Source organism: Chelonoidis abingdonii, chromosome 2 (genome assembly GCF_003597395.2).
Source record: "Chelonoidis abingdonii isolate Lonesome George chromosome 2, CheloAbing_2.0, whole genome shotgun sequence".
Lineage (NCBI taxonomy): Eukaryota > Metazoa > Chordata > Testudines > Testudinidae > Chelonoidis > Chelonoidis abingdonii.
The window spans coordinates 150,344,908-150,361,177 of record NC_133770.1 but is presented as its reverse complement, the minus strand read 5'-3'; the positions used below and the strand labels follow the sequence as shown (position 1 = coordinate 150,361,177).

At 54.0% G+C, this 16,270-nt stretch overlaps 1 protein-coding gene across 5 annotated transcripts in view; it reads left to right on the top strand.

The window, feature by feature from the left end:
- The window catches only part of OGDH (oxoglutarate dehydrogenase), a 93,605-nt gene extending 84,836 nt beyond the window's left edge, over positions 1–8,769 (top strand). For all 5 annotated transcript variants that reach the window (XM_032774508.2, XM_032774509.2, XM_032774507.2 and 2 more), the window contains 9 exons: positions 315–465; positions 823–950; positions 1,071–1,249; positions 1,847–1,918; positions 3,116–3,238; positions 5,014–5,086; positions 6,300–6,463; positions 7,103–7,257; positions 8,566–8,769. In XM_032774508.2, coding sequence (XP_032630399.1) covers positions 315–465; positions 823–950; positions 1,071–1,249; positions 1,847–1,918; positions 3,116–3,238; positions 5,014–5,086; positions 6,300–6,463; positions 7,103–7,257; positions 8,566–8,686 — 1,166 coding nt within the window. In that variant the 3' untranslated portion in view covers positions 8,687–8,769. The remainder of the gene's footprint in view (positions 1–314; positions 466–822; positions 951–1,070; positions 1,250–1,846; positions 1,919–3,115; positions 3,239–5,013; positions 5,087–6,299; positions 6,464–7,102; positions 7,258–8,565) is intronic.
- The last annotated feature ends 7,501 nt before the right edge of the window (positions 8,770–16,270 follow it).

Here is a 16,270-nt window from a genome sequence, read left to right as displayed (position 1 = left end):
CAAAAAGCACATTAGATAAAGAAAACAGAATGGCCAGCAACTCCAGTTGTTTCTCAAAGCTGGTCTCCTCTGCTCCTTACCTGTATGTGCTTCACCCTGTGCTAGGCTGGAACAGTCCACCTCCCTTTTGTCCCTTTATTTCCAGAGCATCTGCATGTTAGGGAATCCAGCCTGCCAATAGATGGGTTGATAGCATGAGCCATCTTGTTCCAGCCTAAGGCTGCTTGCATAGTACATCACTGCATTTCCTCCCCAACGGGCTGCAAACTGTTTTTTTTTTTGTTTGTTTTTGTTTTTGTTTTTTTTGTCTGCAGGTTTGAGCCGGATTCTGAAAACCCGTGGGATGTTGGTTAAGAACAGGACAGTAGACTGGGCCTTGGCAGAGTATATGGCATTTGGCTCCCTCCTCAAAGAGGGAATCCACATCCGACTGAGCGGCCAGGATGTCGAGAGGGGGACATTCAGGTAAAGCCGGCAGTTTCCCCCAGTAAAAGGGGATTCTAGCCTTCCTCAAGAGGCTGCTGAGTGGGAGTGGAAGAGGCCATCTGTAGGTTGCCTGTTGTGCTGGAGCTCTGCTGAAAGGCCAGGGGGGAGTCCAGATTGGGGGTGTCGGGGTCTCTTTCACAGCACTTAATGGTGTTAGTATGGGCAGCTCCTAGATACAATCGTAACCTGGTTTCATTGCATTCTGCAGTTGCAAGCCAAGCCTCTCAACAGAGCAGCGTGAGCCAGACGGCCACTTGCACGCAGGCACTTGCTCTGACCCACTGGCTAGGGTCACACTTCAGTAACATTACTGCTGGCCGTTGTTTCCTCCCACAGCCATCGTCACCATGTACTGCATGACCAGAACGTAGACAAGAGGACCTGTATCCCCATGAATCACCTCTGGCCAAACCAGGCTCCTTACACTGTCTGCAACAGCTCCCTGTCGGAGTACGGAGTCCTAGGTTAGTAACACTGGGGAATCTCCCCCTGGCTCACGACAGCCACAGGGCTAGTTCGTGCTGGGTTGTCTGTGCCAGGTGCTGGTGAATATGGCATCTTCACTCTTCCTCTCTTCTCTGCAGGTTTCGAGCTGGGCTTTGCTATGGCTAGTCCCAATGCCTTAGTGCTGTGGGAGGCCCAGTTCGGTGACTTCCACAACACTGCTCAGTGCATCATTGACCAGTTCATCTGCCCTGGCCAGGCCAAGTGGGTGAGACAGAATGGCATCGTGCTGTTGCTGCCCCATGGCATGGAGGGCATGGTAAGGATGCACTCGCTTCCCATCTTTCTGGGCAGCACTGACAGCTCAATGTCACGGTTCCCGAAGTGCCCCAGGACACTTCCCCAGGCCAAACACTGCACAGACCAGGTCTCTGTGTGACCAGTCACCTGGGAGCATGGGGGTAGTCCTGCAATTCAGAGATTGCCTGTGTCACCTGGCCTCACCAGCCCATGTCACTGCTTCCCATACAGCTGTGTGTTAACAGTCTGCAGAGGGGCCTGGACTCCCTGTGGTTGGGAGCAGTGCCAGCCCCTCTACAGGTTAGAGTGTGCGGCTGAACGGAAGAGGATTGGGAGCAACAGGTCTCAGCACAGGGGCTTGTTGGGGCCAGGGGAGTGGAGTCTAAAGTTCAGTACTAAAGGGCGGCTGCAGCTGTTGGACCTACTTCTTAGTAAAAATCAAAACTTTTACACCAGAGTGAAATCCTGCTGGGCAGCACATACCAAGTTCCTCCTCAAACAGTGACTAGCATCAGCTGGCTCTACACCCAGCTGCTCTACGAGGCTTGGAGAGCTCTCCTAAAGAAGGAAACTCGCATGTGTGGTTCGCTTCACCTCTTGTTGGTTTTGCCCACAGGGTCCTGAGCACTCGTCAGCCAGACCAGAGCGATTCTTGCAGATGTGCAATGACGATCCAGATGTCTACCCTGTAAGTGTCTGGCTGTGCTAAACTCTCACTTTTCCCCTTTGGGGCCTATCCCATCTCTCCCCTCCTGCATCTTGGAGCACTTGCTCTGTCCCTGACTCTGATTACTACACAGCAAAGGCTTCCAGAAACAGCTTTGGGGGATTTTGCTGATGGGATGGTAACACATGGAACAATTTTACAGGGCACCCAGATTCTGGGCAGCAGGCCGAGGGGAGCAGGATATAGGAAGCAGTGCTGTGCTGGTGACTTGCATTTAATGACTCCTGGGCTTCCTCTGCCCCCAGAGTCAGGAAGACTTAGGCTGGGTTATCGAGGGGGACTCGGAAATGTCCGTTGCTGTGTTAGCACAGAATGAGCAGAGCTCTAGTTAGTGCGCTGATGTGGGGCAGTAAAGGCTGGCTGTAACCCAAGCAAGGCCAGTGCATGGAACTCTGTTTCCATGGCTTCTGCTCTTTCCTCCTTGGCTTTCCCCAAAAGCTGTCATCAGAGACACCCATTGCTCTCAGGCCCATTTGCTCATGTTTTATTAGGGAGCGATTTTCCCGGTTTCATAGTCAGGGGGTTTATCGGAGTATTTCCAAGTGCGCTTCAAAGCCCTGTGCAAACATGGCAGCTCTCCTGTTCTCAGCCTGTGCTGTCTGCATAGCTGGCCCATGCACTTAGGGAGGCAGTCCCTTTTTGGGTTAGGGACACAGAGGCACTAAGAGACCGGGATAGGCTGAAAACCACCTGAGAGGATAGTGGAAAAGGGAAAGCAGGAAGTTACACTGGCCCAGAATTTGCTGTGTTCATTCTTGAGCAGTGTCCTAAAAGCTCTGCTAGGCCGGGAAAGCAATGGACAGTATAGAGCTGGGACTCCAGATACTTGCTGCTAAAATCCTACCTCAGTTGAAATGGAAAAACTAAAGTGAAGCACTTAACTAAACTTGACTTTAAGAGCCAAGTTCTCCCAATTTGCCTGGACTTGAAACACTCTAGGTTGAGCTTGCAGGTTAGGGCCGCCGCATTCAGCTAACCCCTGGTCCTGGGCAAGTGATGAGCAAGAGAAACTCCTGGCCCTCATGTTGGGGTACTCGAGTTGACTCACATGGCCTCTCTCTGTTCATACTGGAGCTGCCTGCAGATGTAAATGCAGGATGTTAATGTGGGGACAGTCACAATTTTGTCTAAACCGTTTCTACTTCTCATGTGCTGTAGAAACTCGATGACTTTGACGTACGCCAGCTGTACGACTGCAACTGGATTGTTGTAAACTGCTCCACTCCAGCGAACTTCTTCCACGTCCTGCGGAGGCAGATACACCTGCCATTCCGGAAACCGGTCAGTGAGTTCTAGACACTGCCCTGGTATGGACCCAGTCACGCACCATTGCCTTGTAGCTCAAGTGCTAGGTTAAAGCCAGCGCTTGGCAGGTGGGGCATGGGTGCTGGTGCCAGAAGGGCTTAGGACTTGGATTTGAAGCTAACTTCTCGAGTGCTCCAGTAGGGCTAGTCAAAGTTTCCACCAAAACCGTTTTTCAGCATAAAATTGAGATTTTGACCGAACAAAATTTTTTGCAAAATGTGTTTGCTTTCCATGCAAAAAAACAAAATTTTTGTCCAAAAATAAAACAAAAAAACTGAGCACCTAAAACTAAAATACTTCAATTCTGGAATGCTGCTGCGGTGCCTCGTGGGACTTGTTATTCAGGTGCTTCATGTTCTATGAGCTGGGTTCCCCAGCCAGAGTACATTTCCAATGGTGCACTACAGTCTCCTGATTGCCATAGAGCTTAGCTTCCTCTCACTAAGAGTGGTGACTGTGATGCATCATGGGAGATGTAGTCCAAGCTGGGAGCCTAGCCCAGGGGTAGGCAACCTATAGCACGCGTGCCGAAGGCAGCACGCAAACTGATTTTCAGTGGCACTCACACTGCCCAGTTCCTGGCCACTGGTCCGGGGGCTCTGCATTTTAATTTAATTTTAAATGAAGCTTCTTAAACATTTTAAAAATGGTATTTACTTTACATACAGCAATAGTTTAACTATATATTATAGACTTATAGAAAGAGACCTTCTAAAAACATTAAAATGTATTACTGGCACGCGAAACATTAAATCAGAGTGAATAAATGAAGACTCGGCACAGCACTTCTGAAAGGTTGCCAACTCCTGGCCTAGCCTATAGAGAACTACTACTCCCATGGGGCAGCGCGGTGGCATTTCAGGATTGAAATATTTTGCCAAAAACTCCAACTTGTCTGACCAGCTCTGTGCTCCACCCTTTACCTGGTTAATGGATAGGTACTAACAACCCCTGGTAAAGGTGTATTGCCTGATAAGAGATACCAGTATTAAGTATCAGAGGGGTGGCTGTGTTAGTCTGGAGCTGTAAAAAGCGACAGAGTCCTGTGGCACGTTATAGACTATTGGATCTGGTAAGAGTATCCCAGACATGTATGCAGAGCATCCAATAGCCAGTGGGCTCATGACTGAGCATGAGGTGTTGGAGATTAAAAACTTCATATTACTCCAGTCTGTGCCTGCTGATCTGTGCTGTGATCACTGTTACAGGTGAGCTGTACATTCCCAAGCACACTGGGGCCCTGTGACTTGCACTTATTAAATACCTGTGTCTGCCAAGGTTCAGTTGAGCTCTGCCCAGACTGGAAACGCTTGTCCTGTCTGGGCAGCAGCATTTGTGAGCTGCCTGCACATTATTCCATAACAAAAGGGCTAGAGGAGAAGGTAATTCTGAGTGCTGTGCAAAGAAGGCAACCTGCAGCCAGACCTGCTGACAGCACCAGAGTTCTGCACACCACTTCAAATTGCCTTGCCCCAGAACAGTGTTTGGCTTCAGTCTTTCTCTCTGGCCGGCATGGGAGAATTGAGACGTTCCTGTGATTCCTGTCTGGGTTAAATGCACAGTTCATCAATGGCACTTGAATTAGGGGGCTGGACAGGGGCCAGGCCAGAACTAACTGACCAAAGACAATGGGATGTAGCAGGAGGGTCTGTGCTCTGGCTCTCATAGTGATGATCCAGTCCACAATGTGCAACTTGTATGCCAAAAGGCTATTTCCAGCCCCTTCTGATTGCCTTGCCTTGATCTTCCAGCTGATCATCTTCACTCCAAAGTCGCTGCTGCGCCACCCCGAAGCCCGCTCCAGCTTTGATGATATGTTGCCAGGTATGAAGGGTGTTGTCAGTGTCCAGAGGTGCCGTTGAACTGGAGAGATGCAGAGCAGGGCTCATACCACAAGAGGGCAGTGTTTGTCTTCTCTTTCATAGAATCCTAGCATATCAGGGTTGGAAGGGACCTCAGGAGGTATCTAGTCCAACCCCCTGCTCAAAGCAGGACCAATCCCCAACTAAATCATCCCAGCCAGGGCTTTGTCAAGCCTGACCTTAAAAATCTCTAAGGAAGGATTTTCCACCACCTCCCTAGGGAACCCATTCCATAACTTCACCCCCCCTCCTAGTGAAAGTTTTTTTTTTTTTCCTGATATCCAACCTAACCTCCCCACTGCAAATTGAGACCATTGCTCCTTGTTCTGTCATTACTGATACACTGAGACAGTCTAGATCAATCCTGTCTGGAATCTCCTTTCAGGTAGTTGAAAGCAGCTATCAAATCCCCCTCATTCTTCTCTTCTGTAGACTAAACAATCCCAGTTTCTTCAGCCTCTCCTGAAGTCACGTGCTCCAGCCCCCTGATCATTTTGTTGCCCTCTGCTAGACTCTCTCAATTTTCCTCATCCTTCTTGTAGTGTGGGGCCCAAAACTGGATCAACAGTACTCCAGATGAACGCGCTCACCAATGCCGAATAGAGGGGGATGATCACATCCCTTGATCTGCTGGCAATGCTCCTACTTATACAGCCCAAAATGCTGTTGGCCTTCTTGGCGACAAGAGCACACTGACTCATATCCAGCTTCTCATCCACTGTAACCCCTAAGCCCTTTTCCGCAGAACTGCTGCCTAGCCACTCGGTCCCTAGTCTGTAGCCGTGCATGGGAGTCTTCTGTCCTAAGTGCAGGACTCTGCGCTTGTTCTCGTCTTTACAGGACCCTGCCCTGTTCCCAGGAGCCTCTGGATTCTGACTCCTGTCCACATGTATGACAGTCCAGAACTGCACCAGGACGGTGTGTGCTTCAGACTGTTTCTCTCCCCCCCCACCCCTGTCTCTCTCCTTGCACAACTGCCAGCTCAATGGGGCCCTGATCTCAGTGGGGTCTCTAGGCCTTAATCATCTCTGAGCTAGCCCAGTCCTTTTGCAGGCATAGCCAATCCCACAGGGTCCAGGCCTGTAGCTGGCCCCCATTAGCATTCCCCCTCCCACCATGTGTGGCCCCTGGGCTGTTGAGGCATGTCCCCCATGGTTGTCTGTGCTCTCCTACAGGCACTAACTTCCTGCGCGTAATCCCTGAGAGCGGCCCTGCAGCCCAGAACCCCGACAACGTCAAGAGGGTGCTCTTCTGCACCGGCAAAGTGTATTACGAGCTCACCCGGGAGCGCAAGGCCCAGGACATGGAGCCAGACGTGGCCATCACAAGGGTGGAGCAGGTGAGCATGTCTGTACCACACGGGGCTCCACGTAGGCCAGGGGCCAATAGTCAGTCCTGTTGCTGGCTTGCTCCACGTCACCAGGAGCATGAGGAGTTTAATCCACAACATGTCCGCTATGGCTCAGACACAAAGCGCTCTGTCCCTCGTCCCACTCCCACTGCTGAATGTCCCAGCCCAGCCTCAGGGCAGAAAGCAGGCAGAAATACGCCATCACCACACCTGAGAAGAGATGGATGGAGGGGCCAGCTTGATCCTGTGTCTTCAGTCTGAGTCCAGGAGACGCTGCGCAGCACCCCTTGGAGGGCAGAGCTGGGATATCTGCAGGTTTGCAGGGAAGAGACTGTTGGTGGTGGGAGTGGTGTTGGCCAGCCCAGCATGCACCCCACTATATAATCTCCTGGGCCTGGAAGGGTCGTTCAGGCTCACGCTAGGCAACCCCAGACCCTCTAAGTGTGTAATGTCAGAGCTGTGTGGGATCGGGAGATGCTGCTGAGGCAGCACAGGCTGAACAGTGAGCATGGAGGCTGCATGGCCCACTCCACAGCCCACCTGCAGCTGCCTGCATCCTGCCTCCACTGCTGGCTGCCCTAGGCTTGCGTGCCCCAGTGGAACTGAGCTGTCCATGTTCCCCTGCAGCTGTCTCCATTCCCCTTCGACCTCCTCCAGAAGGAAGCACTGAAGTACCCCAATGCCGAGCTGGTCTGGTGCCAGGAGGAGCACAAGAACCAGGGCTACTACGACTATGTGAAACCCCGGCTCCGCACGACCATCGACCGCGCCAAGCCTGTGTGGTAAGGGCCACCCCTCCGCGCCATGATGGACTAGTGCCATGGGTGGCAGCCACATCTTGTCCTGCTCTCGGGACCTCCCCACAGATGCGCAGTGTGGTGCCATGGGTGGTACATCTGAGGCCACTAGCTCCCCAATGGGTTTCAGTATCATGTGGGAGCGGGGATAGAGATCTCTCAGTGGCACTGGGCGTAGGTAGTGTGGGCTGGGGAGGGAGGTCTCTTGGGTGGGTGTGACAGAATCATAGGCCCGATGCTCTGGAACTGCTCTGTATGAGGCTAGCCAGGACTCTGGGGTAGCGTGACTACCCTCAGGACATGCTGTCCAGGGCAAAAAGCCTCCTCGGCTACAGCCTCCCTGGGACTGACCTTGGAGCTTTCAGCATCCCTGTTCATATCACACACTTCCCCTTGGCAGGTCCACCTGGACGGGCCCTCTGGGGAAGCCAGAGGGCCCTACATCCCCACTCTGCAGTCAACTGCAACTCTCAGCTAGCATGTTAACACAGGTTTATTAGTCAACAGGAACACAGCGTAGAACAGAGCTTGTTAGCACAGAAATCAGTGACTTTCAGCCAAGTCCATCTTGGGGAGGCAGACCCCAGGCCAGATGCCCTGGACTCCCCCCTCAGAGTCCCAAACAGAAGATGGCCCAGCTTCCAGTGACCTGACCTCTGATGTGCCTGTTCCCCCTCCTCCTGGTCTTTGTCTTCCTTCCGGGGCACAGTGTCACCTAGTCTCACCCTTCTCCTGGGTCTCAGGTTATGAAAGGCATTGGCCATCACTTGTGTGGAGGCAGCTGGAGCCTCATCACCTGCCCCTGAGAGTCCCAGGAAAAATCTCACCCTTATTCCCATCATCTAGGCATTGGTGCAATACACAGGGAAACTGAGGCATACACAGCATTCATGCAAAACAGTAAGACTCATAGGCTCACGTACAAAATAATACAGTCACAGTGGGCACGTTGGTCTCGTTGCACTCTCCACAAGATGGTAACTGAATGAGGGACAAGAGCTCGATACAGGGTCTGTACTGTGGCTAGCAGCCCAGGGGGGATGCTGCAGGCAGCAGGGGCTGGTCCCTGGTTGGTGAGCGTTTGGGCTTTGGGCAGTGGGGTCTGCACATGATACAGCGTTTCTTTCTAGGCTGGGTGGCTAGATCTTTGCAGCCGCTGGCCGTCTCTTCTATCCAGCTTTCCTGTTGCTAGACCAGGCCTGTATGTAGTCTTCCCAGACCTGAGTACAGTGTGCAATCCCGTCCCTGTGCTGGCCCTCATCTGAGCTGCTGCTTCTCCCTCCCTTGCCATAGGTACGCCGGCCGCGACCCAGCTGCTGCACCAGCCACTGGCAACAAGAAAACCCACCTGACTGAGCTCCAGCGCTTCCTGGACACTGCCTTCAACCTGGATGCTTATAAGGCCTTCACCTAGACCCCACGCAGCTGCTGCTGCATGCTGTCTGGCTCTTGCTCACCTCCTGTCTCCGTTCTTAACTACAGACCTTGTAAACTAAATGCCCACGCCTGGAGTCCTTGTTCATCGCTCTGGCTTGTTGCCTTTCACTGAAATACCTCTGCAGGATGCTTGGGTTTTAACTCCCCCCTTGCCCTGTCCTTGAGGGGCTTCAGTCTCTGTGGCCTCCTGAGTGGCCAACTCTATCCCAACACTACCCCGAAAGCTTGTAGCACTAGTCAGTTCAGGAGGTCTGGCGCTCAGCCTCTGCTAGTTTTTGTCCTTAGCCCGCCCGTCCCCTCCCTATGGGGCTGCCATGCTGCCTTGTATCTGGCTCGGGGCAGCAGCTGGGGTTGGCAGAGCCAGGAGGAGGGACATTGCAAGCACACCTCTCCCACGCAGAGGAAAGCTGCCAGCAGCAGGGGATGCAGTTAAGTTCTCCATAAGAAGGAGACAGTTCCTTTTTCCTTCTGCCTGTGGTGGTTCTTTCCCAAAGCTCAGAGCCTCTGTGGCTAACCTCCTCAATCGCTCCTGGCTGGCTGTGCTTGGGTCATAGCCTCGGGCCGCTGGCACTGTAGCCCGCTCAGGCGGATTAAGATTTAGTGGGGTCCTAGGCACAAAGAACATTTGGATCCCTCATGCTTTTCCCCTGGCCTGACCCAGCCCAAAGCCAGAGCTGGACCATGGTAAAAGCTGCCTAGGGTGTCTTGGCTGCTGTGGGGAGGCCTAGACCCTCCCCATGCCCTGGGGGATAGGAACACAGGCCAGGAGTTGCTTTTGGGGCTGCCAGGGCAGGTGGAGGGGCCAGGGCTCCCTAGGAGCTGCCCAGGGCGTCTGGGCTGCTGTACCACAGCTTATGGTGAGCATGTGTCCCGTTTCAGCCAGGACAGTCCCCTTTTTAAGCCTTGAACCAGACATCCTGACAAATACCCAGTTTTGCCAAAAAGGGCCTCGGGCAGGTGAGTAGCAAGATTTTGGTGGGGACCCTGGGCATGATCCTGTGGGCCTGTGTGTTAATCTGCCATGGAGCCCACTCCCAGCTGTGTAACCCCAGATCCCTGCCACCTTGCTAACAAACCCCAGGCATGGCACACACATCCCTCATGTCCCTCCTGCCTGTCCACCCCGCAGCTGCTGTCAAAGGAACCCAGTGTTGGATTTTCAAAGTGGCCATTGGCTGAATCACAGGCACTCGCTGCTTGGCTGAGCCCCGCAGGACTGGCTCTAGTGGGGGGACAGGGAAACATGAGACAGGGATCTTGGTGTGTGCTGTGCTGTGCTCCGCTGAAGGGGGAGCCCGGGGCTAGTGGCACAGCGCCTCTGAAAAGGGCTGGCAGGTTCCTCATGGCAGTCCCTGCTAAGGCCCATCTCTCCCTAGAAGGAAGGGGCCACTTGACTTTAAACGGCTTCCCTACCACTTACCATTTAATCTCCAGGGTTGCATGGAGTCTGGGGTGGTTTCTAAACACTGCAGCAAGGGACCTGCGGGTGCTGGAAAAGCCAGTGTTGGTCAGCGTGGATCTCTGCAGAGCTCTGCTTACATCACAGGAGAGTCCATCAAATCTCTGCCCTTGCACTCTCCTCTCCGCATCCCTGGTGGGCAGTCCTAGCCGCATGTTTGCTGCCTTTCAGGCCTCGTTGCTGGAGCCTGTCATCCCCAGTACAGGGAGCCCCTTAGCCTGACAGCCTGGGCAGCGCAAGCCCATGGCCCAGCCCCAGGGCAGCCCAATGCAGCCCTGTGCATCTCTTTGAACAGCCAGCATCCGCCAAATCTGCTTGGGTGGGGAACACCCTGAGCCAAGGGCTCTTCCTCTGCTGCTCAGCCCCAAGGGGCTCTGGGTCATTTCCATGAGATGCACCCTGCTCCCAGCTGCTATGGGTGAGACACCAGCACCCCTCTGTCCTCCATGTGAACAGAGATGCTAGCCTGGTGCCTTCCTGAGCTCCCAGCACAGGCCCTCTCCAAGCCCCTCTGGGGAACCTACTCACTCCCCTCCCAGCATGGCGTGAGGCTTTCACTCAGCTCTCTGGGCACTGCCTGAGGATGCGTCTGGCATTTAGCAGGCCGGTGCTCTTGAGACTCATTCCCCCGGGAGCCCAGCCCTGGGGAACCATCCCTTCCTGGGCCATCCAGCACCCATAGGTGCCCCCTTGTCAGTCAGGTCTCTCCCCTGAGCTCTTCAGACTGCTCTGTGCAAGCTGCTCACTTGTCCCTGTGTTGGAGAATTTCCCCCCGTGGGCTTGCTGCAGCTTTTTCCTCATTTCCACAGGAGCCCCACTGTTTTGCCTTTTGCCTCAGTCCCCCTTCCCCGGAGCACCGCATCACATTGTGTGTGCTGGTTCCTGGGATCCTGGCTGCAGCTTGGGAATAAAAACTTCTAGCCAGGGGGCTGGCCCAGCCTCTTCCCCACACCGTGTGACCAGGGCCTGGGCTGCAGGGTCCGTCCTGGCTTCTTGCTCCTGGCACTGAAACATCCAACATCTCTTAAGGGTGAAGGCTGCTCCTGCAGCTCTGATCTCGCTGGGCCAAAGCCAGGTGGAGTAGAGTGGTGCAAGCCATGTTGCCCCGGGGCATTGCTTTGCCACCCCTCACACTCTCAGACTGAGTGACTTATTGAAGAAAAAAGAACTAAGTCCTGAGCTTGTCTCTGGCTTCCCCATTAAAAGCTGAGGCTCCTCTCATTCCGTTTGGTGCCCACTGCTGGGCCCTTCACCCATCTGGGCCCCGTCAAATGGGCCTGCCAGCACCCAGGAACCATGCCTGTGTACTTCTGGCTCCAGTCCTGTACAGTGCCCTGGAGTTCAGCACTCCTGCCTCTGCCTTCTCCCTGGGGAAGCTCAGGTCCTGCACTGCCTGCTCCCAGCTTATGCAATCTATTCTCCCTGGAAGAGGGCTGGAGTCCCAGCTTGGCTAATACCTACCTCTGCCCAGGATAGGGGTCACTTGGCCTGAGCCTAGCACCCGTTAGAGCAGCCGTGTGCTCCCTAGGCCCAGGAATTGCCCTGTGCTAGGGGCAGCGATTGGCCTTCAGCCTCTCTTCCCTGGGGAGACCTGGCTTCAGAGGTCGAGCAGCAGTGATGCAGCTCCACGGCTGGTTCTAGCAAAACTCCCCCTACTATCCCCCCACCCTCCTGATCCCTCGGGGCCGTGGGGCTGCATGGAGAAAGCTGGGCCTGGGTTACAGCCAGGGGGCACCAGTCATGCAAGCTGCATCCACTAGGTGTCCCTCGTGTGCTACAGAGGCAGGTGAGTGGGGCAACCTTGCCCCATGTGGGGTATGTCAGGCAACGGGGATGCAGGGTGTGGCTCCTTCCCATGGGCCCAGAAATCTCAGGGGCCAAGGGCCTTTCCCTTCCCAGCACCTGGCCAGGAGCAGGGCTGCTCATCTGCCCTTCCAGCGCCGCAGCCCATTGCTGTGGTCAGTCCAGGGGCTTAGAGGCAGCATGCCCCGTGCTGAGCCCTGCCCTGCAGATGGCACAGCACCCCTCCACTGCATTGGGGTCAGTGGGGACTATGGGGGGGTGCACCCCCTGCTGAGCTCCCGACCCTGCTCCCTGCAGCACAGTGCCCCCTACTACTGTGCTGGGGTCAGTAGCCCTCTTCTCTTCCTTGACCTCCCACCCAAGCACTGACAAGGTTGGTGCCTGTCAGGGCTGTGAGTGGATGGTAACCCTGTGTGAACCCAGCCCTCCACCCCTGTGCATCCCTCACAGGGGGGTGGGGAGCAATGCACATGCAGTCTTTGCCCCTGGGCACAGAGGGCTCTGCCCACGGCTGCGTGCTGCTTCCAGCAGCACCTTAGCTCAGCTCAGGGCCCGGCTGCCTGGATCACAGCTAGGATTTCATCCTAGGTGGGCGCCTCGGGAGGCCTGAACCTGCAAACTACTGCCCTGCTCTTCCCCTCCCCAACCCCCATGTCAGCCTCTTGTCTCTTTGCTGTGCAGCGGGGGGTCTCCTGGCCCCAAGCATGCCTGTGCTCCAGCCCGGTGGCACTTCCCCAAGGGTGCCAGCATCAGTGTGTGTGAGGGGTCCCTTCGCAGCCCCATTCACAGTGGCTCTGAGCGTGTTGCAGCCCCAGTCTCTTGCTCTGACTGGTACTGCCCCTGGCTCATGCCCTAGTGTTGGTGAAGATGGCAGGGCTCTCACGTTCATGAGAAGCAGAGTTCCCCTTGCCTTCACATGCCCCCTCAGCCTCCTCTGGGGAAATGCGACCAGCCCCGTGATGGGATACCTGGGCACCCCCTGGTTTAGGGCTGTGTCTGCCTTATCAGAACTAGCATTCACTTCCAGGCCTTGCTGGCTAGGCAGCCCCCTCTGCTCTCAAACTGGCTGGATCTAGGGTTCCAGGCTGGGAATGGAGTTTGGAATCCTGTTCCCCAGCAGCAGGGATCGTCACCTTTGACAAAGGCAACGGGTTAGATGAGTGGGACAAGGAGGGGCCCAGCAGCTAGCTGCACAGCTCCAGCGTTAATTATTCCATCCTCAGGGCCACTACATAGTGGCAGAGTATCAGCAAAGGAGCCACAGGCCCAGGGCGGCAGAGCCCAGGAACCATCTTACACCCAGAGACAGTAGAAGAGGGCACCTGGCTGGCAAGAGGCAGGGCTGTGGGCGTGTGGGTAGTGCTTGGGGGAGCATGGTGCAGGAGGGCTGAGCACTGGCCTTGCTCAGAGGAAATGTCTGTTCTCTGGCTTTCCCCCACCCACAGGGACGTTTCTGTACTTCCCACAAACGCCAGAGGCTTGGTGTAATTGGCCGTTTCTGTTCAGCCTAGGGCTAGAATGGCTGCACATTGGGATGTGGTGGGGTTGGCAGAACTGTGGGGAGATGGATGCAGGGCTGTGTTAGCAGGGGCCTGTGGGTCAGGATTGAGGGGCACTGGCAGAGCAGGGGGTAGGGTGACCAGATGTCTCGATTTTATAGGGCCAGTCCCAATATTTGGGAATTTTTCTTATATAGGCACCTATAACCGCCCCCGCCCCACCTGTCTCAATTTTTCACACTTTATATCTGGTCACCTTAAGCTGGAGTGGGGGAGCCCAGCACTGGGATAGCAGGGGGAGTGCAGGTCAGGACAGAGGTGCACCAGGAGAGCAGTGTGGGAAGGGAGCCCAGGGCTGGGATAGCAATGCACAGTGGGTCAGGACTGAGGGGCACTGGCAGAGCTGTATATGCAGGGGGAGTCCAGGGCTGAGATAGCAGAGGTCTGCAGGTCAGGACTGAGATGTACCAGAAAAGCTGGGACAGGGAGGGAAGCCCAGGGTTGGGTTTTTGGGTTTTGGTGCAGCGATAGGATCGTCAATTTTCATGGCATTTTGCCTGCTCCTGCAGAGGCCGGGCACGCTCATAGTGCTGGTGCCAGTGCTTGGCTACCCCTCCTTTCCCAGCCTGGGAGCTGACCCCCCCATTGCTCATTCCCCTTTATATTTCAATCCTTGACTCTTAATCCAAAGTAGCACCCCCGCCCTCCCATACTGCGCTCTTTGGTGCCAGTCTGACCCAGAGGAAAGCGCTGCAAATGAAAGAGCCATTGGGCGCTCAGGAATCATCTGAAATGGGCTGACCCGAGGCCCCGAAGGAGTCGGACAAGGAAGCTAGTGAGGGAGGTGTAGCAGGAAGGAATATTAACATCTGCCAGTGGGGGAACACAGGATACGACACAATAATTCCAGAGAGAGAGAAGCTCACACAAAAGAATCAGGCAGGGGCTGCTTGGAGCTGACAGAAGAACCCAGCCTGAAGTGCAGAGGCTTCTAATTACACGTATTCCCTTGGCGAAGATTTGTAAGGAAAACATACCGGGCCTGCTTCTCCCAACACTGAGCGGCAACTAGACTGGTGCACGGGGGGGCAGATTTTGATTTGGGCGTGAGTGTGAATGTCCCCATGGTGTCAGGCAGGGCAAAGTAAAGACCACAGCCAAAACGCTAACTAGAGCAGGCGCCTCAGGGGGTCGTGAGGTTATTACATGGGGGGTTGTGAGCTGTCAGGCTCCACCCCAAACCCTGCTTTGCCTCCAGCATTTATAATGGTGTTAAATATATAAACAAATGTTTTTAATTCATAAAGGGGTGTCTCACTCAGAGACTTGTTATGTCAAAGGGGTCACCAGTACAAAAGTTTGAGCCACGGAACTAGAGCGAGAGGGAATTTTGAAACTCCATCAGCACAGAGAGAAAGCACATCCGTTAATAACCAAGGTCAGGAGGTGAACTTAACAATGAGACCCTGAACTCTTAAGTCTGATGTCAATGAATGAAAGTAGATGAGCAGGAAGAATTTACAAAATAGAGGCAGACACCCTCGGGCCATTTAAATCGATTAATCTTTGGGCAATTGCCAGAGCAAAATGAGCCTGAGGATTATTTTGGAAAAGGGAGGTAGTGGGAGCTTGGGATAAAAGCAAATGTGGTACCACTAAGCAAAAGGATCCTGGTGATGACTTAGTGCTAACTATTAATGTTATTTATTAATTAACTTCTGACCCTTGTGAAATAATAGAAGAAATCAGACACCCAAAGCTTCCGGAGGAACCATGAGGAATATGCCACGGACGTGCTTAAAAATAACCAAACAGTCAAACTCCTGGCTGGGGAGGATTTCACAATGGACTGACACTGAGAGTTTGGTCATGTGTTGCCTGCATTCTTACACACGGATTCTGTTAAATTGGGATTGAAAACTCAGCTGGGGGCCCATGATGAAAGGGTCAACCCACACAGTGCTGAGTTAGGGTGGCGGTGTTTAGTTAGGTGCTGTGGGAACCTGCCTCCTACTTGGTTTTATTTCTTCTCTTTAACGAGCTGGAAGAGAGAGAGGAGGGAACGTTCATTAATTGCATTGGCTAGATGGGGCAGGGCTGTGGATACCAGTGAGGATGGAGAAATAACCAAGGGAGGCATGGAGGTCATAAAACTAGAGGGAGAACATAAGCCCATGCCACTTAGTTTGAGAGGAAGGATTGTCCAATGGTTAGGGAGCTAGCGTTCAGATTTCTACTCTGCCATAGACCCACCATGTGACTTCAGGTAGGTCAGTCAGGCCTACATGAAGGCCTTTGAGGTATTGGGTGCCCCATGCCCATTGATTTCATAGAGCTGAGTATGTGTGCCTCAGTTTCCCATCCGTATAATGGGGACAATAGCTCTGCCCTGCCACGCAGAGGTGTCATGAGGCTAAAAGCTGCTGTGGGTTGGGTGACACGTCATTAAGCCTGGGGCAGGGGGTGTCTACTTGCCATTCTTCAGCTACGATAGCTGTACAAAACAGTGTGACTCCATTATGAGATAATAGCAGTCTTCACCCCAAATGTGGCCCACGTGGGTCTGCTCAGGACTCAGAACTAGGTGGGTGAAGGAGGTTTTACTTGACGATGTTTGGTGGGAGCGTATGCCTCTGAGAGAAGGGGCAGAAGCAGCCAAAAAGCCAGGCAGACAAGACCAGAAGGGCTGGTATTGCGGCCCTGAGAGAAAGGGAGGAGGGTTAGCTCAGTGGTTTGAGCGTTGGACTGCTAAACCAAGGGTTGTGAGTTCAGTTCTTGAGGGGGCCACTTAGGGATCTGG